At 39.0% G+C, this 22,227-nt stretch overlaps 2 protein-coding genes across 2 annotated transcripts in view; both read right to left on the reverse strand.

Moving 5' to 3' along the window:
- The window catches only part of LOC128244368 (uncharacterized), a 35,998-nt gene extending 16,842 nt beyond the window's left edge, over window positions 1-19,156 (reverse strand). The window contains exons 1-26 of the mRNA XM_052962382.1: window positions 19,068-19,156; window positions 17,585-17,771; window positions 16,947-17,088; window positions 15,535-15,762; window positions 14,579-14,810; window positions 14,250-14,368; window positions 13,839-14,051; window positions 12,919-13,269; window positions 11,863-12,120; window positions 11,427-11,649; window positions 10,920-11,004; window positions 10,304-10,447; window positions 9,778-9,925; window positions 9,134-9,280; window positions 8,388-8,522; window positions 5,618-5,653; window positions 5,264-5,381; window positions 4,616-4,755; window positions 3,935-4,049; window positions 3,363-3,502; window positions 2,722-2,863; window positions 2,061-2,067; window positions 1,731-1,758; window positions 933-1,047; window positions 466-668; window positions 235-349 (exon numbers count right to left, since the gene is read on the reverse strand). Of these exons, the coding sequence (XP_052818342.1) occupies window positions 235-349; window positions 466-668; window positions 933-1,047; window positions 1,731-1,758; window positions 2,061-2,067; window positions 2,722-2,863; window positions 3,363-3,502; window positions 3,935-4,049; window positions 4,616-4,755; window positions 5,264-5,381; window positions 5,618-5,653; window positions 8,388-8,522; window positions 9,134-9,280; window positions 9,778-9,925; window positions 10,304-10,447; window positions 10,920-11,004; window positions 11,427-11,649; window positions 11,863-12,120; window positions 12,919-13,269; window positions 13,839-14,051; window positions 14,250-14,368; window positions 14,579-14,810; window positions 15,535-15,762; window positions 16,947-17,088; window positions 17,585-17,771; window positions 19,068-19,156 (3,860 nt within the window). The remainder of the gene's footprint in view (window positions 1-234; window positions 350-465; window positions 669-932; window positions 1,048-1,730; window positions 1,759-2,060; window positions 2,068-2,721; window positions 2,864-3,362; window positions 3,503-3,934; window positions 4,050-4,615; window positions 4,756-5,263; window positions 5,382-5,617; window positions 5,654-8,387; window positions 8,523-9,133; window positions 9,281-9,777; window positions 9,926-10,303; window positions 10,448-10,919; window positions 11,005-11,426; window positions 11,650-11,862; window positions 12,121-12,918; window positions 13,270-13,838; window positions 14,052-14,249; window positions 14,369-14,578; window positions 14,811-15,534; window positions 15,763-16,946; window positions 17,089-17,584; window positions 17,772-19,067) is intronic.
- Window positions 19,157-21,694: 2,538 nt separating this feature from the next.
- The window catches only part of LOC128244835 (uncharacterized), a 35,722-nt gene continuing 35,189 nt past the window's right edge, over window positions 21,695-22,227 (reverse strand). Inside the window, exon 42 of the mRNA XM_052962928.1 lies at window positions 21,695-21,967. Within this exon, the coding sequence (XP_052818888.1) occupies window positions 21,841-21,967 (127 nt within the window). The 3' untranslated portion in view covers window positions 21,695-21,840. The remainder of the gene's footprint in view (window positions 21,968-22,227) is intronic.

The raw sequence follows: 22,227 nt of genomic DNA on the forward strand, positions 1-22,227 counted from the left end.
GAACCCCTCGGCCATTTTTATCGAAAAAAATATAATGCGTAATAGGCCACTACCGTATTCAACTAGCTATCATTCATATTAATCAAGCAATTGTGATTTAACATCACTTCGGGTACCTTGTTTTATTCTTTACTATTGTCTTTTCAAACTCACGATACATGTACAAGCAACCCCCATTCTAAAATGTGTATAGCATAATATATCAATATGATTATCTAAAACGGATTTACTTACTTGGGTGAACATTTATACTGCCCGGTAGATCCATCCGCGCACACACACGTGTAAGAGCATCCGTCGTCCCAGCGACGACCAACCTGGTACAACGCTCCCTTGTACAGACAACCGCCTGATAAAAAGTATAGATGATTATTTCACCTGTTTGGTGTTAAATATTCACTGCTATTCATTGGTATATGTATGAAACATAATTTAAATGCAACAAAATCCAATGAAAATTCTTACTGAGCGCTCCAGTTATCATGCTTCCTGGGTTTCCGGTCGCCGTGCCTCCTGGCTGCGGGGCCGGGTTGCCACCGATGGTTCCGGTGATGGTTTGGGAGCTCGTGAACGTGCCGGTGTTACCCGTGCACTGGATCGTGGAGCAACAGTCGCCGGTGTTCTTCACCAGCGAGCATCCCAGGGGAAGATTGACGACATCAGCGCACCTGAGATGAACAGCAAGAGTGGTGTTTAACCTTCAGTTCTGCCACAATCATGCGCAAAGTGGTCCGAAAATTGGTTTAAGGAGAACAATATTTAATAAGCATATAGAGAGCTTTTAGAGCGATTTTTCGACCGTCTGTACCCTGTGCGTAGGAGTGCAAACAGCATTTAACTAAAGGTAAATAAAATATTTTCATACAACAAGTAAGCATGCTTCGTAAATTTGTCCTCAGTTGCATACCTTAGCAATGGTCAAATAATCTTACTTTTTCTGACATCTGTAGAATCCATAGGCGGCGTTATCGCATACACATTCCAGTTCACATCCGTCGTCCCATCGCTGGCCTTGGTGGTAGGCCACGCCGTTGTATATGCACACGTCTGTACAGAAAATACAGCGAGACGTCAACCGTAAGTACAATAAACGTCAACCGTAAGTACAGTAAACGTCAACCGTAAGTACAATAAACGTCAACCGTAAGTACAGTAAACGTCAACCGTAAGTACAGTAAACGTCAACCGTAAGTACAGTAAACGTCAACCGTAAGTACAGTAAAAGTCAACCGTAAGTACAGTAAAAGTCAACCGTAAGTACAGTAAACGTCAACCGTAAGTACAGTAAACCGTAAGTACAGTAAACGTCAACCGTAAGTACAGTAAACGTCAACCGTAAGTACAGTAAACGTCAACCGTAAGTACAGTAAACGTTTTAAATGGTAATATTTAATTCCATGTCATTTTTGGCATGAAAGTTGCAATTGAAATTACTCCTCACTTCAAAATGGTGAAATGTATAAATAACCATATAGATATGCCGGCGTTTTCACAGGGGCAGGGTGCGCTGCTTTGACACAACCCTTTGACCACGCCCCTCCCCCTATTTTTTATAAAAAATCCCAGGCTTATCAATAATGATTTGGGAACTGTTACTAATGATATTTTTATAACTTTTTATTCGATTATCTTTGTAAAAGAGCCACGTTTTAAAAGGGATGTTATTATTGAAATATAAGTCCACAGCAATAACACCAAGTTTATTAACTTAACAAACGGTTTACACTCACCGTTTGGTCCCGGGGTCGGTTGTTCCATCTGGAAATCAAGACGTTAAACGTTAAACACAGACCACGCCGTCGATACAGTCTCAAGTCAAGGGTGTAAACACTCTCTCAAACGAATTGTCGTGTATCTTTTACGATATGTTGATCAAATCATAGCGTATGGATTCGCCAAAACTCATACAAATTTTACTATGGATTCTCTATGGCATTGCATCTCAACGTAACCTGGCCCAAGTCGCCAATGCTTCTTGTTTATATGAATAAGTTCACTACAGTTAATTGTACAATAGTGTTGTGTGTATATAAGAAGGACATTATCATCGTAAACAATACCTTTATACTGCCAAAAGAAAACAGCAACTGTCAATAACTTCGACAATATTTGTGTTTGTGTTAGTGATCAAAATTATATTCAGCCAAAAGAGAAGAAGGTTTTTCTCAAGTTTTTCAATTCATTTATTTCAGAAATCTGCGGTCAGCCGTTAATGATTTTCAGGAGGTGAAGCGGTAAATATAAACAGAGGCTGGCCCAGTATTATTAGTATATACATTCACAAAATATATGGCAATGTAACTGCGACGCACCAAACTGTTTTTGTTAGTACATAGTTTTAAGCATAAACCATAAATTGGTTTCAATATACCAACCATTCAGAACTCCACGGCCATTTTTATCGAAACCGACGGTGCCTCGGATGTATGCCGGTAAATCAGTAAAAGTAACTGTAGTTCGTTACATTTTGAATTTAATCATTAATTAAATGTAGTGTTATACCTTGTATGTGTTGGTCTTAATTTAAACCGATTGTCCGTGAAGTGTATAATTGCAAATATTATATAGATTTCTAAGAGTTAAGTCATTAAGTTTAACTGCTAAATTAAATTACTACGTGATCTACTTGCAGCGGACTGAAACCCCCCGGATTTCTGACATTGTTAACCGTCCATATACATCCGAGGTTGTTTTCCGATAATAATGACTCCAAATGTATACCAACCACAGAATCCGCAGTAATGGGTACACTGATCATGTGCCCAGGCCACATAGTTCGCATCGGCGCATGTTGCCTGGCCATAGGACGCACAGTTAGGAATCTTATCGGTACATGGCACCGGCGTTGTCACTTGAAGGGCCCCTGGAAAAGAAACATGTGATATAAAGTAAGTTGCATCAAATTGAAACTCTTATTCAAAATCAATACAAACACATGTCTAGCAAACATAAATTTTGACTGATTAACCTCAAACTACTTACTAAATAATGCATTTATGGAAATTATTAATTACAGGTAACAAGATTGTAACCGTGTATTAAATAGCAGAAAGCGCAAAAATATTAAATGATTGGTGAATGCTTACTGAGGTCTACTTAAGTTTTATAAGGTAGAAGTTTTGCGTTTTAGGCTCATTGCTTTCAAATTCAGGTATCCTTCATAAGAACCATTGTTTTTGACATTTATTCATCCTTTTTAAATATTAAAACAATATTATTTATTGTGGTAACTCTTGATTGGGAGTAAGAGTGCATCTTTAATGTTTTATCAACAAACAAACTATTTTCTATCAATAAAGCGCTGAGGGTATGAACGATTACATTGCAGATGCATTCCTTGCATTTATTATGGAAATATATACCTGTTCCCTTGCCGGAAACCGTTCCTGTTCCAATGAAGTGGCCATATTGTTTGTTGAAGGTGCAAACCGGTTCCGCACAGCACTTGCCGGCCTGTGTCTCCAAGTGGCATTCCGATGGCACAGAGTCGTAGTGGGCGCAGCTAGATAAAGGCAAATCATTTAAAGAACTTTCTAGGTGGTGTCGAAGTGGCATTGAGTATATAGAAAAAAGATTTATATTTACAGCATAAGCGAGACGGTTCGGTTTCCTTTTAGATAATAAATTTTGATAAAATTTAATAAGTATCAAGGGAGAGTATTCTTCTTAGCTTTACTTAAAAATTGAATTACCTAACCTTGGCTTTCTTTGTTGTTGTTTTAGTTTTAATCCGGAACTGTCAGCCGTTTTTTTTCGCCCCAATTAAACATTATATTTACATTTGTTAATTATTTCTTATAAAAAAGTCATGTTATTTTCGGACATCTCTCGGTTTTCCCGCCTTTCAATCAGAACAATCTATTCTGACGGGTTTTGCCTAAATTGATCTGCAAAGCGGTTAATGGCAAGTATACCAACATTATGCTATACATACACCGACTGGCAGGTGTACAGTCCGACCTCGGCGTCCTGGCAGTAGCAGGTCTTGTCACAGCCGTCCTGCCATGTCTGGCCCTGGTAGTATGGAATGCTTTTGTACATACATACAGCTGCAATAAAAAAATGAAACATAATGAAACCAAATGGCATTTGCTCGGCGTGCCGTCAGTGATTACTTTAAGAAAGGTCAAGTTGAGTATTAGAATGATTTCTAACTGATAAATTTAAATATTCCTTTAATAAAATGCCAATTGTTTATGTGTGTAATTGCTACCAATCTAATTTAGGGACATTATATTGCAGTAATTTCAGAAATATAATGAAACAAATTAGAATATAAAGAATGTGTTTAAGGACATAATTTTCAAGGTATCAGCTGAAATAGGAGGTCATATCTTTGAACGAAATGTTTTGGTTTTTTTAAAGAAAAGCCTCCATGTTGATTTGCCTCGTCTAGTCCCGTTGGCATTTGCGTTTATATGCACATATTTTCCCCTAGTGTTCATTATCCGCGGGTACAACTTTGCCCCCAGGGTAAACTTTTGTCATATAAAAAGAGCTTAAGTAACCTGGAAGAATAACAATAATCCGCACACGTTGCTTGTAAAGTTTGCAGTATGTAACGGAGGTGAGCGTTCCCGTATATAATTTTTATCAACATTAAGAACCAACGCACCCATTCCATTGTATGTTCCGGTTGACTGGCCGTTGGTTGTGAGGTGGGTTCCCTTGAACTGGCAGACGGGCTCTAAACAACAGCCGCCGCTCTTCTTCACCAGCGTACACTGGGGTGGCATATTGTAGTAAATAGGACACCTGTTGAGGCAGGGGGGAGTGTTAATATTAAATACAGAGTCTTATTTTCCCTAATATGAACAGAATACAGAAGAATAGCACAAAGCCGAAGCCAGGTCGACCGCTTAAGCGGACAAGGACAATTTCGTAACTCCGGAGTACATTTTAAGATATGACTTTGTCATCGGACTGGGTCGAGAATGTATGCTTATAAACAATTATTTTAGTTTGACAAACATTGTTCTTCGATAGTTTTACCACCGCGTTGCGTTGCCTTTACCAAATTTTGATGAATACAAATGATGATAATGGTCTTGTGGAAGAGTTGACCGCCTGTCATAGAGGAGGTGGTTGGATCCTCACTCGGGTTGTTTAAAAAATGGTATATGAAAAATGGACACTAGTACTTGTTCTTACCAGGTAACTAGAGTTTGTTACCAAAAGCTATCAGCTTTCGTCACAATCGAGCTTAAATAAATTCGTATTCACTAGAAAATTGCGTCCCGCACGGGAACACTGCGAAACGTACTTGTTGTAGCAGCTATATTTGCCCATAGTTGCATCGTCACAGGTACATTCGTACATACAACCGTCGTCCCAGGTCTGGCCTTGAGTGTACGACTTCCCATTGTAGTAGCATCCTCCGACTGGAAACAATAAACGACGCGTTTAGGCCCACAGCCTTTAAACTATATACTAAAATAGGTTAAAGAAGTATGTTAAGTTTAATTAGGAGATATAGCAATTACGTTTTGTAACATATGGAGCACTTTGGTAAACAGAAATAAAGAATTTCTTTATGTAGACGTGTAATTTCATGCCACGGACCAAACCATGTTAAACGCTGAATCTCAAAGCTCGAAAGGAACGAATGAGTACTCACAAAACCCTGTAGTGACGACCTGTTGATTGTTGATCTCTGCAAAACCGAAAACACACGTTATAATAAAACAAAGCAAAGCATCTGGCCCCGATTTCTCGAAACTTCTTAAGTCCCTTATAACAGGATAAAGCTAAGCTAACTATTTTTGGTTTTCAATAAATTGCGTAACATTCACTTCTTAAGGAGTTCTTATACTTTAGAATTACTTACTTATAGGAATTATCATTATAATAATCACAATAAACCATTTTCCATTTATCAAAATTCAATTAAAGTATGTATTTTGGCTAATTGAAATAACCAACTTAAGCCTGTTAAGCTTAAGAAGTTTCGAGAAATTGGGGCCTGACTGTCAGTATGTGCATCTGACTAGTTTAAAGGTAAAACTACCATTGAATTGTAATAAATGTTTCAGACTCAAAGGAACCCGCATTATTTGATGTATTTATTTAGATCATATGAAAATTGTAAGTTGTAGGTACCTTCGCATCGACAAGACTTTCAAAACAGATAGATAGATAGATTTATTTCGGCATAGGAAGCATATACATAGTTAACAACATAACATAGGATAAAATAATGAGCATTATTAAATACTATATCACATACGAGAAAACTATGACATACACACCAACACCAAGGATAACACAAAAAAGGGCAAGCCCTTATTTCCATTGTGGTCCTTTGTATTGGCGGCATGACACAGAGAGGCGAACCTAAATATAATCATGTGTAAAAGTACTATTGAGTCATAAAAATGTATATCACAGTCAAATCTTGATTTAGTGACACTCCTGTTTGCAGCTAGGATTTAAAACACATTTCTAAAATTGTAAAAAGATATTAGCAAACAATTTAAAATCCTGAGCCGAAATAGGTAAAAACAAATTTAAATACTGTTCATAAGATGCCTTTTGATGGCAACCTTAAAACTTTGTAACCTGTTGATCTCCGTTAACTCTACAGGTAAATCATTCCATAGTTTAATTCCAGAGAAAGCAAAGGACTTAGAACCATGACTTTTGACTTTAGGTAGACAATACCCACCCTTTTGACTAAGTCTTGTACTATAATTATGTACGGAATCTTGCGAAATAAAGTGTTCACCCATGTAATCCGGAGACAGGCCATTTTTTATCTTAAAAACATGACACAACATTATCTGTTCAACTCTTCTGTGGACCGGTAACCAGCTAAGGGACTTAAAGTGGGATGGGTCAATATGGGCTCTGGAATCTAAGTCAAGTACAAATCTCATTATTTTATTTTGACAAGTTTGTAACTTATTTTTTAAAGACTGTGTCAAGCTATTATACCAAACAGAGCATGCGTACTCATAGTGACACTGAATTAGAGACATAACCAGAAGTTTCTTGGTATGCTGAGTAAGAAACTCTTTCTTGCGGTAAAGAAATTTTAACCGAGAGTTGGCCTTCTTAAGAACAGACTCGGCCATGGAGCAAAATGACAGATTTTGGTCTATAGTAATCCCAAGATACTTGATAGATGAAGTTGATTCAATGGATGTACCAGAACAGGTTATATGCAGGTTAGATTGTGACCTAAGCTTTTGCTTGGACCCAAATAAAATTGACTCGGTTTTACCCAAGTGCAGTGACAACTTATTGTCCACTAACCATTGGCTGACCAAATCCATATCATCTGTCAGCGCCTTTTCAACAACAGATAAACTTTTACCAGATACCAGGATACCAGAATCATCAGCATATAAAAGCAATTTATTTTTTACCACAGCTGACATATCATTTACATAAATTAAAAAGAGAAGGGGTCCAAGGATTGAGCCCTGAGGAACCCCACATGTTATTTTGGAATTGGAAGAATAAGTACCAGAGACATCTACAAGCTGCTGTCTATCTGATAAATATGATTTGAACCAATTTAGGACGTCAATACTAAGACCTGATGCTTGTAGTTTCATTAAAAGAATGGAATGGTCGACTGTGTCAAACGCTTTCTGCAAATCCAGCAGCACCATACCAACAACATTACCTTTATCGTTTTCATACCTGATAAAGTCTGTAAGGTGAACTAGACAAGTATGTCTTATGACAAATTCCCGGCGGGCAATCATTGGAGCCATAACATTTTGTTTTGCAATGAAAATGCTCTAACGCGTCTAGTGTTTCTTAATTTTATGTTTTGGATGAAATTAAAAAAATGGGGAATGAAATTCCGCATATGATAAACTATGTGGTTCCACAAAGCATTGCCGTGACCATGTCTTGTGTAAAATGTTAAAATTCTGAACAAAAATCAAAATCTACCCTAAAACGTAACGTGATTCGTAAACGAAATCAGTTAAAGATGCACTCTTACTCCCAAATAAGATTAACCACAATTAATAATTTTGTTTTAATATTCAAAAAAAAGAGAGAATATATATATATATATATATATATATATATTTATATATATATATATATATAATGGTTCTTATGAAGGATAACGGGCTTAATTAATAAAACACGGTATTTCAACCTTATGAGACTATAGTAGATCACAGTAAATCTTTTAGCATTCACCAATCATTTAATATTTTTTTGCGGTTTCTGCTATTAAGTACACGGTTAGAATCTTATTATAAGTAGTTAACATTTTCCATAAATGTATAATTTAGTAAGTAGTCAAAGGTTTATCAGTCAAAATTGATGTTTGTTATACATGTGATTGTATTGATTTTGAATAAAAATGTCACTTTCATATGATGTCTTATGTTTTCATCGACATCGACTATTGGAATACTCACGACAGTATCCGCAGTATCGCTTGCAGTTTTCGCGCGCCCAGGGCTCATACTGGCCAGTACAGGAAGTGACTGGGTATTGGTTACAGTCCACCAGCTTGTCAAGACACGGCGGGGGAGCCGTCACCCCAACCTGGGCTACAATACACATTTCAAATTTTGGTATTACTTATAATACAGTGTAAATACGCGTGTTTATTTTATCAAAAATAAAAGTGAATCTAGTCTTAGTGATGTTCCCTACATGATATTAGCTAGTATATATACAAGAATGTATTAAAAACAACCTGCTCGATGGCGGTGCACTTCATTTGTGTAATCTTGGACATCGGCATTGAGCTTTAAAGCTGCACTCCCACAGATTAAACGTTTTGACATTAATTTTATTTTATGTTTGTCTTGGAACGAGCCCATTTTTGCGAAAATCCATTGACACCAGTTATATAAGACTGCTGATAAAAAATCAGATCGCAGATTTTTATATTTAATTTCAAAAAAATGATGTTTTATGCATTTTTGTTTAACCGTTAAGCCATAATATATTAATTTTCGAACTGATTTTTGTCAGCTATCTTATATCATTGGTTTGCAGATATTTACGCATAAAATTACAAGACAAAAAATAAAAAAAATAATTCTAAAATGGTCAGTCTGTGAGAGTGCAGCTTTAAAGTGTACGCAAAAGGTCTAAATTAAACACAATGACTCTAAATGTACATATTAACATGATATAGTCATTTATTACTTACGACAAAAGCCACAGCTTGCAGCGCAGTTGCTGTGCGACCACTCGGCGTAGCTCGTGCACACCCCGGGTAATTCATACGCTTTGCAGTTTGGCAAGTTGTCCTGGCATGCGTGCGGAGGAATCGTTGTCTGGCCAGTTGGGGGGATCGCTAATAATTTGATAGTATTGAGTCAGTCACCCATCCGCCAAAATTTAGTGTCGAGTTTAAACAGTTGTTATTTTTCTTCTATTTTTGTCATTCGAATACTTTAATACCATTTATATAATCTTTGGATTTGTAAAAGATATCAACACGGTTAATTCTTCTTCATAAGTAATAGTTAAATGACACGAATTAAAATCCTTGTGATTAAGAATCGGCGGAACGAGCGTCGCGAACGAGCCCTTCTTAATCATTTAGATTTTAATTCAGGCTATCTATGTGACTTAGACTACAACCTCGTTGGCTGATACATTTTAAACGCAAAATCTGACGCAGGGAGAGTGTATCGGATGAGCGGCAGTAGGCGGACATTTAAACACCCGCGAAAGTTGAAATTCTTAATGATTAAGCCTAGAACTAAATGATTGCCTATCTTAAATTCCATTGGCTGAAAATGTAGGTTATATTCTAATGATTTTAACAAACTGGCACCCAAAACCTACCGGCGCATGCCTGGCTGTTGAGGGAGGCGGTGATCGAGGCAAGCTGGCTGAAATCCTGCACGGTAAGCACATGGGAACTGTCCGGGTCGCTCGCGATTGCGTTTAGCTCCGACGTATCCACACCGCCACCTACACCGACAGCAAACACCTGTATCATAGAAAATAAGATGTTTTAGGTTCCCAATACACTTTTTACAACATCAACGAAGTTCACCTACATCAATGTTAAAAGGACGATGCACGTGCTTTGATGCCCGTCTATCATATTACATGTTCTTCGAGATACAGGGATCGATTAATCAAATAATATGAGAGGATATTTGACAATACATATGGAATGGAGTATAGTGAAATCTTATGTAATCCGTCTTCAGAATTACCCCATAAATAACTGCCTACAGGTGGAGTATAAAAATCGTACCTACTCGCGATATAGAATAAATCAAAACGCATCAAAGCTGAGTATCTTCAATAAACAAAACATTCAGGTTACACGAAGAATACTGTTTCCACAAAACTGCTGTACCTGAACGCCAGAGTTGCGAAGTTTCTGTGCCTCAGCCAGAGTGTTAGGTCGGTTTGTCGACCGTCCGTCTGTAACTACGATGGCGATGTTGGGTATGCCAGGACGGTCACCGTTGTTCTGGTTGAATATCGTGGTGTAGGCGTCCTGTTACACAAAAGGCGAACGGGTGTGAAATAACAACAACAACCTCTACTACTACAACTACAGCAACAGCAATGATATAATTATCACCATAATTACCGGAATGGTCTTCAAATTACAGAGCTTTGTCCCTATCTCGTCAACACCGTTATGCCAACGCCATTTTATGTGATTGTTTATATTAAGGCCGATGTCCCATAGTAACTTTTAAATGACATAAAAATTAATACTTTTACGATAACCGTGCGTGATGGTATATTGTGAAAAAAGAAGGCAGCAAGTCATGTTAATTATATAACTTCTTTCGTGTCAATCAGAGTCCAATCAGAACGAATTGCTGAAATAAACAATAGCGTCATTATCGCTAGCGGGATATACAATATGACCCTGTATTTTCTATACAAAATATTAGGCGAAGGTAAATATATGACTTTAAACACTGAACATGGACGTGTTAATACTAATATACGCGTACATGGAGAGCCTGTCCCGTGTTGGTGGTTCCCTGCTTGTACGGGATGTTGGCGATGGCCTGGTCCACCTGCTGCTGGGTCGTATACCTGGACAAATGGGAACGAGGGTTGAGTTATTTCCCATTGATGCCAGGTAATTTGTGTTCATAAAACATAGATGCCACTAAATATAAGTGTCGTTAGTTCTTACCCGGGCTGTAGTAAACGCCCCTTACACATTTTTATTGAATACGAGAGTACCAGCTAGACAGACTCAAGGTTTTATAGGCACAAAATACCAGACAAAGTGTTCACGTTATAATGTGTTCTCTATCAATTCAGTCCGTGCAAGGAATTCATTTTACTCGTGCAATAAAATCGCGGTTATCAAAACTTACCCATATTTACGAAGACGAGTGCATATAATTCGGATATTCTTATCGGACATACTTTTTTCGGACTGTCGAGGTGAATGTAAACATCTGAACAAGGCACATACGGGCAAATATGTTTCAAATCTCAATATTTACCTGTTCAGATTAAATTGTGGGAATGTTCTGTCGCTGAAAATCTCCGTTGCAATGCGCACCTTGTCTGGACCGACGTCAAACTTAGATGTGACGTCACGAACGAACTGGAGCATTTTTTGGTAGTTGGTGGCACCAATACTTCCGGAAGAATCGAGAATGAAAGCGACGTCGGCCTTGGCCGCACAGTTAGGGGCGGTATGCGGCTGTGCATGAGGTTTCGATACTGTATTGAACAAAAGAAAATTGATATGAAAATATAAGAAAAACGGCTAGAGAAAACCTTGGAATTCAATACCATTCAAAAATACACAACCATTATACAAACTATTCTTCAATCACCAAGAGATAGAAAGGTAGTGAACATGGCAAACACTTGTTAACCGAAGACTCATTATACAGTGTGTTTATGTGTTTAGACTTATGTTTAGATCGTCACCTTCACACGCTTTTGTAGACAGGAGGGCATTCAAGGAGCTCAGGGCAGAAAACGAGTCGGCAGTAAAAACGTGGGTACTGTCTGGGTCAGAAGCGATCTCGTTGAGCTCCGACCGCTCCACACCGTGGCCGACACCGATGGCAAGGATGGTTATGCCGGCGTCCCTGGCCGCCTTCGCTTCCGCAGCCGTGAGGGTCGGGTTGTTTGACTGTCCGTCAGTGACCACGATGGCGATGTTGGGTACATTGGCTCTGTCACCTTGATGTGGGAACATGTTATATTGTAATGTACTATCGTTTTCAGATGATTTTTTTTTCGGTTACCTAAACATTAACTAATGCCGATAGTTTAATAATGAGTTCCTCGTTTAGTGCATGTATGGTATTGATTGATGTGCTTTTAAAGCTGCACTTTCACAGATATACCATTTTTACTACTTTTTTTTTATTTTATGTCTGACATGGAAAGAGCATTTTAGCGTAAATATCTGCAAACGAATGATAAAAGATTGCCGACAAAAAATCAGATCGATCGTAGATTTTCATATTTCCGTTCGAAAATTAATGTTTTATGGCTTAAACCGTTACCAACGTTTTTTTTTTGAAAAATGCATAAAACATCATTTTTTTAATTGAAATATAAAAATCTGCAATCTAATTTTTGCCAGTAGTCTTATATAACTGGTTTCCATGGACTTTCGCAAAAATTGGTTCGTTCCAAGACAAAAAAAAATATAAAAAATGTCAAAACGTTCAATCTGTGAGAGTGCAGCTTTAAAAGGGATCTTAATTACTTGTATATTTGGCTTCAGCGATCATAGAGTTTCCATTATTTTTCTTAATCTCAGTGTTTATGATTTTATTTTTTTAACAGACTGCAAAATCAAAAAAAGTATAGATATTAATGCACGCAGTATCGTCCAGTATGCATGCTAACATGACACAGTGTTTACATTCGAAATACACAAACTGTCATTGTGTGAAAAGCCAAACTTTTTATACTGTTGTCTGAGAGGACAATACAATTAACTTGCATAAAAACGTTCAACTGGCATACCGTGCGCGGCGGAGAAACTGTCAGTGTGCATGAATCGGAGAGCCTCGCCAGTGTGGGTCAAGCCGGAGTGATAAGCGATGTTGTTGATGGCCTGTTGGACGCTCGTGCGGTCTTGGTACGTGTTCATGTAGAACTCTGCCTTGACGCTCGTCTGGAACGTGTCCACGCCCACCTGGACGGCGTTAGGCCCGATGTTGAAGCTGTTCATCATGTCGTGGACAAAGCCCTTCATTGTCTGGAAGTTGGGGGAGCCCACGGAACCGGAAGAGTCCAGCAGGAACATAATGTCCGCCTGGGCTTGGCAGTCCGCCTTCGGAGCAGGCGTCGTCGGCGGCAACGTTACCACTTTGACTATTTAAAAAAATCTATATTAATAAAAACATTAGATGTATATGTGAGCGTACCTACTGTGACGTTGACGTTAACTGTCACCCAAAAAGGTAAATACTTCATAGCTTAAGTATCATCAATTAAAAGGTGATGCAATGGTTATAATTAAAGTGGCATTCTTATTCAAAATCAATTTATACACATGTATAACAAAAATAATTTTTGATTGATAAACATTAGACTTCTTACTAAATAATGCATTTATGGGAAATATTAACTACTGAAAACAAGCTTGTAACCGTGAATTTAATATCAGAAAGCACACAAATATTAAATGATTGGTGAGTGCTAAAAGATTTACCGTGGTTTACTATAGTCTCATAAGGTAGAGAGAGCGTCTTTTATGCTCATTTCTTTCAAATTAAACTCGATATCCTTCATAGGAAACCACTGTTTTTGACATTTATTCATCCTTTTTGGAATGTTAAAACACAATATTATTACTGGTAGTAAATCTTATTTGGGAGTGAGAGTGCATCTTTAAGATAACACACAGAATAAGCCAATTCGGATTGTTGAACGCTACAAACCTTCACACGCCTGGTGTGACAGCGAGGCCTTGATGTTGGCGAGGTTGTTGAAATTGTCCACTTGGAACACGTGGGAGCTGTCCGGGTCCGTTGCCATTGAATTCAGCTCGCTCTGTTGGGCGCCAGCCCCAACACCTACCGCAAACACGGTGATACCATGTGCGCGCAGGCTGGCTGCCTCTGAAGCGGTGGCAGCGGCGTTGTTGGATTTGCCTGCGTATGAAGATCATCAGTATAAAAGTGCTGGATATGTTAACGCAGCAACATATATCGATTGGTAGACAAATACCTTCTCTATTTTTACATTATGGACAAACGCTCGTTTTAAGTAAATGAAGAAATACTCCTTTTAAACTCAATCGAAACCCACAAGTTTTAAGCCATAGATCAGTGTAATCAGATGTCACGAACCGTCAGTGACGATGATAGCGACCTTGGCGACATTGGCCCTCATGCCGTTGGCGGCGGAGAAGGACGTCTCCCGGGCGTACTTGATCGCCTCAGCCGTGTGCGTTGTGCCAGATGTGTACCTGGTGAATTAATGATGAATATTATTCAGACGAAATCTCAAGGATCATCATCATCATCATCATCATCATCATCATCATCATCATCACCATCATCACCATCATCATCATCATCATCATCATCATCATCATCATCATCATCATTTTTTTTGGTTGCATATTAAAGTGTGACGTCATTTTAACGTTTAATACAAATGTATGAGTAAAACATACTGAGTGCTTGTAACTGCGTTCTTGATGGCGGTCTTGTCGTTGTACTTGTTAAGATGGAACTGGTTGTAGACCTTCGTGTCAAAGGTCAGCAGTCCGATGTGAGTCTGGGTGGGGCCGATCGGGAACCCGTCTACCAGGGTGTTGACAAAGCCCAGCATTTTCTGGAAGTTCGAAGCCCCGACGCTCCCGGAAGCGTCCAAGATGAACACAATGTCCGCGGGCTCAACACAACCTAAAATGAGCAATGTGTGAGATTGTCTATTGTTTATGGTATACTAACCAGCGTTTTTGAGGAACTTTGTCAACAACTTAAGATTCACAAACGAGTTCGTATACGTGTATTGTTTATGGTCTTATTGCCATCGTGTTAAAGGATTTTCGAAGACAACTGTAAGATGTACAATGCACTTTTTCGTATACATGAATTGTTTATGGTTAAAACTTTTATTGCCTTGATGTTTAAGGAACTTTGCCAACAACCATATAAAAATAGTTATGTCCTGCTAAAAATAAAACGCCGGGATACAGAAATACAGCGCGGAAATAGCCAAACAACCAAGAACTCATACTCGGAACGCAATACAACTAATCTATTTTTATGATTTTGTCGTCTTTCTGCTAAACATAGAGCGCATTGAGAGAAAAAAATGGGTTAACATGAATAGAAGTAGTTCTTTGGAATTTGCGGTCTTAAGACTACCTGCGCGCATGCGCAGATAGTCTAAAAATGAGCAATGCATGAGAGTGTCTACTGTTTATAATGATCATTGAGTTTTTGGAACTTCGTCTTCATAACATCAGTTAGAATCGATATTTGAATATCCCTGTCGATCAAGGGAAGCACGTGTCTTTATTTTCAACGAATATGCAACTCGTAAGACCGTTAATAAAGGTTAAGCATCGAGTATCAGGATGCATGCCTACACGTATGCAGAGAACTTTGAACAGATGCGTACCAGTAGCCATTGTGGCTGGAGGGAGCGTCTGAACCGTGGTTGTCGGTGGAGGTGCCGTTGGGCAGGCGGCCGTGTTACACGCGTGATTCTCTCTGGCGTTTCCGGTACAGTCTGCTCCGCCGTTAGCCGGGCGCGGGTTGGTGCAGGAGCGCTCACGGAACTGAGTGCCGCTTCCGCAGGACTTTGTGCACGGGGAGTATGATCCCCACGTTGTCCAAGCTCCGTCAACTGAAATATGTTTATCAATACTAGAACACTATGATTAACGGGCAATTTTAATATATAATTTTACTACCTTATTAAGTACTGTCGAACCGTTCCCGTTGGCTATAACTGAATGTTAAGGACCGATTTCTTAATAATGAACGTAAGCATTCCCGGTTGGCTCAAACTTTCTGAGGCTCGAGGTATTTTCGCCGGTCCCGGGGAGTTCCGAATTGTTTATAATATACGTAAACGATATATTATAAAAACGGTAGGAGCACAGTGCCGCGTTAGCTTGCACGACTACTGTACTTTCAAAGGTCATTGAGTCTCTATATCGCTCAACTGTATATACAAACACACCATCAATGTTATTTCTCATTAATATGAACAAGACTGAAGCAGAAAATATGGCATTTAAAACGTTAACAAGATTGTTCTAAACACGACATTGTGACCTACTGTTTACTCAGCATGACATCTGCCCTGGTTAACAAGCGCTCACGTTTGTTAACTGTTTTGTTTTGTATTCCAGGTATATGTATATTTGTTTGTTTATCCATTGCAGCCCATACACTAAAACCGCGGAACCAACTCGCAAACATTAGGACCATGTAGTAAGCCTTCACTGAACCAAGGGGTAACCTTGAACTTTGTATAGTCAGCTAACCTTGAACTTTGTATAGTCAGCTTACCTTGAACTTTGTATGGTCCGCTAACCTTGAATTTTGTATAGTCAGCTAACCTTGAACTTTGTATAGTCAGCTAACCTTGAACTTTGTATGGTCCGCTTACCTTGAACTTTGTATAGTCAGCTAACCTTGAACTTTGTATGGTCCGCTAACCTTGAACTTTGTATAGTCATCTAACCTTTAACTTTATATAGTCCTTCAATGTTTAATTGAATAGAAATGTGGCATCTAAAATTAACGTGGTGTTCAATGTGCAACGATTGAGTATGTGATCAGATATAACCAATAACCACACTTAATCTTCTGGTCAAGTGTTAAGTAAGATCGGTTTGACACTTGAGTATATACTGTAGAGTGCAAACCCGGTTGTTGTTTGTATGATTTCACCTAGTGACCTACTTTTTACCCCAACACAGTTCATACTCGTACTTGACCTAGATTCAATTAATACACACATTCCGACCAAGTTCCGTGAAGAGTGTGTGTTGAGGTTATCTTAAGGTAGACGATACGTACTTCTGCACGCTGTTCTCTTCAACTCGGCCTGTAGGGTGTTGAGGGCATCGAAACTGCTCACTTCGAACACGTGATGGCTGTCCGTGGCGATCGTCTGCAACTCTGCTTTGTCCACGCCGGATCCAATACCGATCGCGAAAATCTGAAATCCGCGATCTAACAGTTAAAGCATAAGTTTTTAGAATACTTATTTATATTTTGATGTCTTTAACAATGTCGAGTTAAATGTGAATGTTTTTATAACTTGGAGCTGCAAAGTAAAGACCCAAAATGTAAAGTTCTTTATGCACCAGCCAATTGTACCCCCCCCCCACACACACACACCACCACCACCACCACCAAGTCCGGGGAACAACGGGGACTTTGACTTTCGGTCCAGTCAATCCCGGGTCAAATCCCCGCCCTGCGGGAACAAACTGCTGCTGCCCGCCAAATGCCCCCGCACCTCGGGGACATCCTAGGTTAGGCCGATTCCCCGCTATATTCGGCGTAAAACCAAAATTACCGCCTTCGATCGGCTCTGCGGAGCCACCTGGAAGGTAAAAACACGCCCCCGCTAACCCCGGTATACCCCCGGACCTTTGGGGGCCGTGGTTACAACTGACTGATGAATAACAAGATTGTATCCATGTGCATACCTTAGCGTTCAAGTGACTATGAATGCTTGCAGCCTCTTTGACGGTTTCCACCGGCACGTTCGACTTGCCGTCTGTCATAACAATGAGGATGTTGGCGACTCCCGCTCTGTCGCCGGCGGCGTGGGTGAAACTGTTCGCCTCCACATACTTGAGGGCGCGGTCAGTGCGGGTTCCGCCAGATATGTAGCTGAAAGGTGGAATAAAATAGTTCACATGAGTAACCAAAACACTCAAGTCATGTATGAAACAGGGGCGGGTCCAGAAATTTACGTTAGAGGAGGCGTTACTTAGTGGCACAACCTTTTGACATTCGCCCCTCTCTCAGAACCGAACTTGAAATAGTTTAATACGATGGGAGGGGGAGGGGGGGGCGATATGGTGCTTTTGAGCTTTTTTTTTTCTCCTTCAAATTCAAAAATATTACAGTATAGAGAATTTTTAATTTTGTCAAATCTCGTTTTATGTTTATGGCAATGTATTATTTTGGTGATATACATGTTTAAGTGTGTATAAAATATAATTTTGGCTAGTTGAAATTATTTATTGTGACTTAAATGAGCCTTTGTCATCAAGCCACTGTGATTCAGATAAGGCTAAGGTCCGCACTATTTTTATATTGACGTAATTTCGTGATAAAGGTAACTCGTATATCTGTCATAATTTTGTACATAAAACAAAGAAGGAGTGAAGCTAAGGCTCGCCTCGCCCCAGCCGCCCCACCACACACACACGCACACCATTACAAAATCGGAAACAACCCTACATTTAAGACTTCTCTCCTTATTTATATCATTTAAACATGTGCGTGAAGTTAGCACCGTAGCACCGTATCCCCGTATCACCGCGGTGATGCGGTGCTAGCACCGTATCACCATCAAAATCTATACAATAAGAGGACATGCAATATTCTCGAAGAAACATGTAAGGCTCGTTCTCGCAGAAACGAGCAAGGGGACCATAGGGGCCTATGTCACTGTGTAGCCGAGACCTGGCCCTAGGTGATGGCACATGTGAATACCTTAGGATTTTAGGCAGGCTATGCGGGACAGGGACATGAACTCGATCCCCCATGCCAATTTGGCCCATATTCAGACACTGTTATGGTGCGGATGCCTTAAAAACGAGCAAGGGGACCAATGGCACTGTGTCCAAGGGTTACCTGGCGGTGTGATACATTCGGGGAAACTGTTAATACTACGAGGATTTTAGTCTGGCCCCGTCCTTAGCCCAACATTGTGCGTATATGGGCAATATAAGCCCTACTGACCCCTACCATACATGTAAGGCTCGTTCTCGCAGAAACGAGCAAGGGGACCATAGGGGCCTATGTCACTGTGTAGCCGAGACCTGGCCCTAGGTGATGGCACATGTGAATACCCTAGGATTTAAGGCAGGCTATGCGGGATAGGGACAAACTGACCCAAAAATTTTACCTCGGGGACATAACGATAAGTGTAGGGATGAACTAGGCCACGAGGCTTACTTTATGATCAATTTTATTTCGCTGGAGCTGCTGTACTGAATAGCCGAAAATAGAGCTCGAAAATTGAACTTTGCTGCTGCAAAAGCCATTTTTGGGACGAACTGACCCGATTATTCGACTAAGAGGTCCTTAACAGAAAGTGTAATGATAACTAGGTTCAGGGCCTATAATGTGAACTATAGATAATAATGATACTCTTTCATGGCTCATGTTCTAGGCATTGACACGTTTGCTTAAAATTATCATGGCTATTGCCACTATGCAAGAGTGGTCGGCATTTGGAATCTCTTCAACCTCAAATATACCATTGTATTCGGAAAAGTCTGGTTTGAGCACATTAACATGTGAGCATTGCCTTATACCTCAATATGCTGTGATGGCTCATGTTCGAGGCATTCACGAGTTTATGTTCAATTAACATGAATATTGCCAGAGTGGTAGGAATTTGGAATCACTTCAACCTCACATAGGCCATTGATCTGGGGAAACTCTGGTCTGAGCATAATGAACGAACACATGAATATACATCGCTAAGGTGTTTGAGCACACAACATGAAAATCCCGTGTCAATAGAAAAAAACGTTATTTTGGTAAATGAAATGTAAATTATTGAGAACACTGCGTTGGAGATTGATTAACACCGGGTTGCAGACATCAGGTTTAAAACTGCCCTCTCACAGATTTACCGTTTTTTCCATTTTTTTTAAAAAAAAAAATTGTCTTGGAATTGGAAAATATTGCGAAAATATCTGCTTACCAGTGATTAAAGACTGCTGACAAAAAATCAGATCGCAGATCTTCATATTTCCATTCCAAATTTAATGTTTTATGGCTTAAACCGTTACTAAGAAAAATGCATAAAACATCAATTTTGGGACGGATCTTTAGTCAGCAGTCTTTTACCATTAGTTTGCAGATATTTACGCAAAGAAAATTCTCGTTCCAAGACAAAAAAGGTGTCAAAACGTTCAATCTGTGAGAGTACAGCTTTAAAGCTTAGCTTCAGATTTGAAAGGTAGGGTGTTTCTAGCACAGTTTCGAATTTAAATTGGCCCTATATAAGAAACAGTCGTAACATAGTACCTGTTTAACAAAAACAATAGCTTTATATTTTTTAGAGACAGATATTGCCGAAATTTACCTTCAATGCCTTATAGATAGAAATTTGGGATCCCCGATTCGCATCTTACGATGAACAATCGAATGATGACTAAACGATTGACTGCTACCGAACATCCGTATTAACGGAGGGTACACAGGGGTAGCATTTTGGATGGTATAAGAGGTGCAGGAGAGAAAACAGTGATTACTTACAGGGGAAAAGAGGGCTTTTCGTTTAGCAGTGTTGTTGAGTATCCAATATGTTTACTTTTAGATAAAGATAAGTAGCATTATCTTTATGTTTAGGTCTATAAACGTATGCTACATATATACAATATATTTCTTGAAAGAATTATATTTAAAAATATGGTAACATTTTGTAAACTTATGAATGTGTTAGTATCCTTTCCTGAATGTGGCCATTTGAAGCGGTAATTTATCAAAGCCTGTCATTAATAAGCATACTTTCGAAGTTAAAAAATGCGCCAAAACTGCGAAAGATGCAAGTGTCGTTTGCGATGTGATAGATCAGTAAGTTAGATTCAATACGATGTTTAAACGATGTCAATGTTATGTAAGTGTTCGACTATTTTCTTTTCTTCTTGCAATTGTATCATCTGGTGTCTAGTCCCTTTAATCTTATTTTTAAAAAATGCGTACGAACCTTTGACCTACAATGACCGACATTTACTGACAGTGTACAACATAGAAATCCTTTGTGTTTTCGCTTATTCGCCTGTTTCTTTTGCTCCCCCACCACCCGCCCCAACCCCACCCAGGACCCAGGACCCCGTCTCTCATGTACGGAGACATTGTTGTTGTTGTGAAACTGAGTTTAAAATATAATGTTGCAAACCGTTTAAACACCTCTTAAGTATAAACTTAACTATGCGTCATCTCATAGCGTTTTGTCTATTTGGGAGCCTAACATTTGCAAATAACTACTGTGTTGTTCCCTAAAAAATAATTATCAGTATACAAATAACTTACAGAGTTTGCGCTTAGAAGCCTATTTTATAGATGTATGTGAAGTAAAAAAGATATCGATGAAATCTATGCATTTGGTAGCATTATTCCGCAACTGGAGTTGTTCAGTCTCGTTAAAGAAGCACTCTTACACCCAAATAAGATTTACCCTAGTTAATACAATTGATTAAGTAAACCAAAAATGATGAATACATGTGAAAAAACAAAAACAATGGTTCTTATGAAGGATATTGAGTTTAATTTGAAAGAAAGATGCAGAAAACACGGTATTCTACCTTATGAGATGATAGAATTTCATGGTAAATCTTTGATCACTCATTATTTTTGCCTTTGTTAGCTTTCAAATACACGGTTACAATCTTGTTATCAGTAAGTTATATTTTCCATAGAAGAATTATTAATTAAGTAGATAAAGGTTTATCTCTCATGTTTGTTATACATGTATATGTATTGATTTTTAACAAGAGTGTCGCTTTAATCGAACCAACACCCAACGCAAAGTAACATTATTAAAAGAATAAACAAACAAACAGAACAGGAACATTTCAACATCTTGTAATTTATTTACAAAACACAATGAACAAATATTTCAAGAAAAATCTCAGACAATTAAAACTCATAACTTTTGTACAAGAAAAACTTTATAAAGGTGACCGAACGTCTTGAAAACGTCGTGAAGCGTTTCTTATTCCACCGTATAGCCTGGTGGGTAACTTAGGACGACATCTGAAGGGCAGTTGGGAGTCTGGCAGCACTTTCCGGGGGCTGGAGCGTCCAAGTGGCAGGTCGGGGGAAGGTTCCACACCACACATCTGTTAAGAGAAAAATGTTCATTTAGCAAACTGAAGGACGTTAATGATATAAGACTTGAAGAACAGACATATCCATGGCTTACAATACACCCAAGCACGTGTAAAGAGACATAAAATAAATAATAGGAGTCCAGGAAACTTGGGATAATATTCAAAGATATGATCTACCGTGAAAGTAAAGTTTCTAGCACTTATCAAAATGACACAGGGGTTGTATTCATTATGCATATCAAATCAATCTTACAGTCATTCATATTTGA

This window comes from Mya arenaria, chromosome 8, assembly GCF_026914265.1.
Source record: "Mya arenaria isolate MELC-2E11 chromosome 8, ASM2691426v1".
NCBI lineage: Eukaryota > Metazoa > Mollusca > Bivalvia > Myida > Myidae > Mya > Mya arenaria.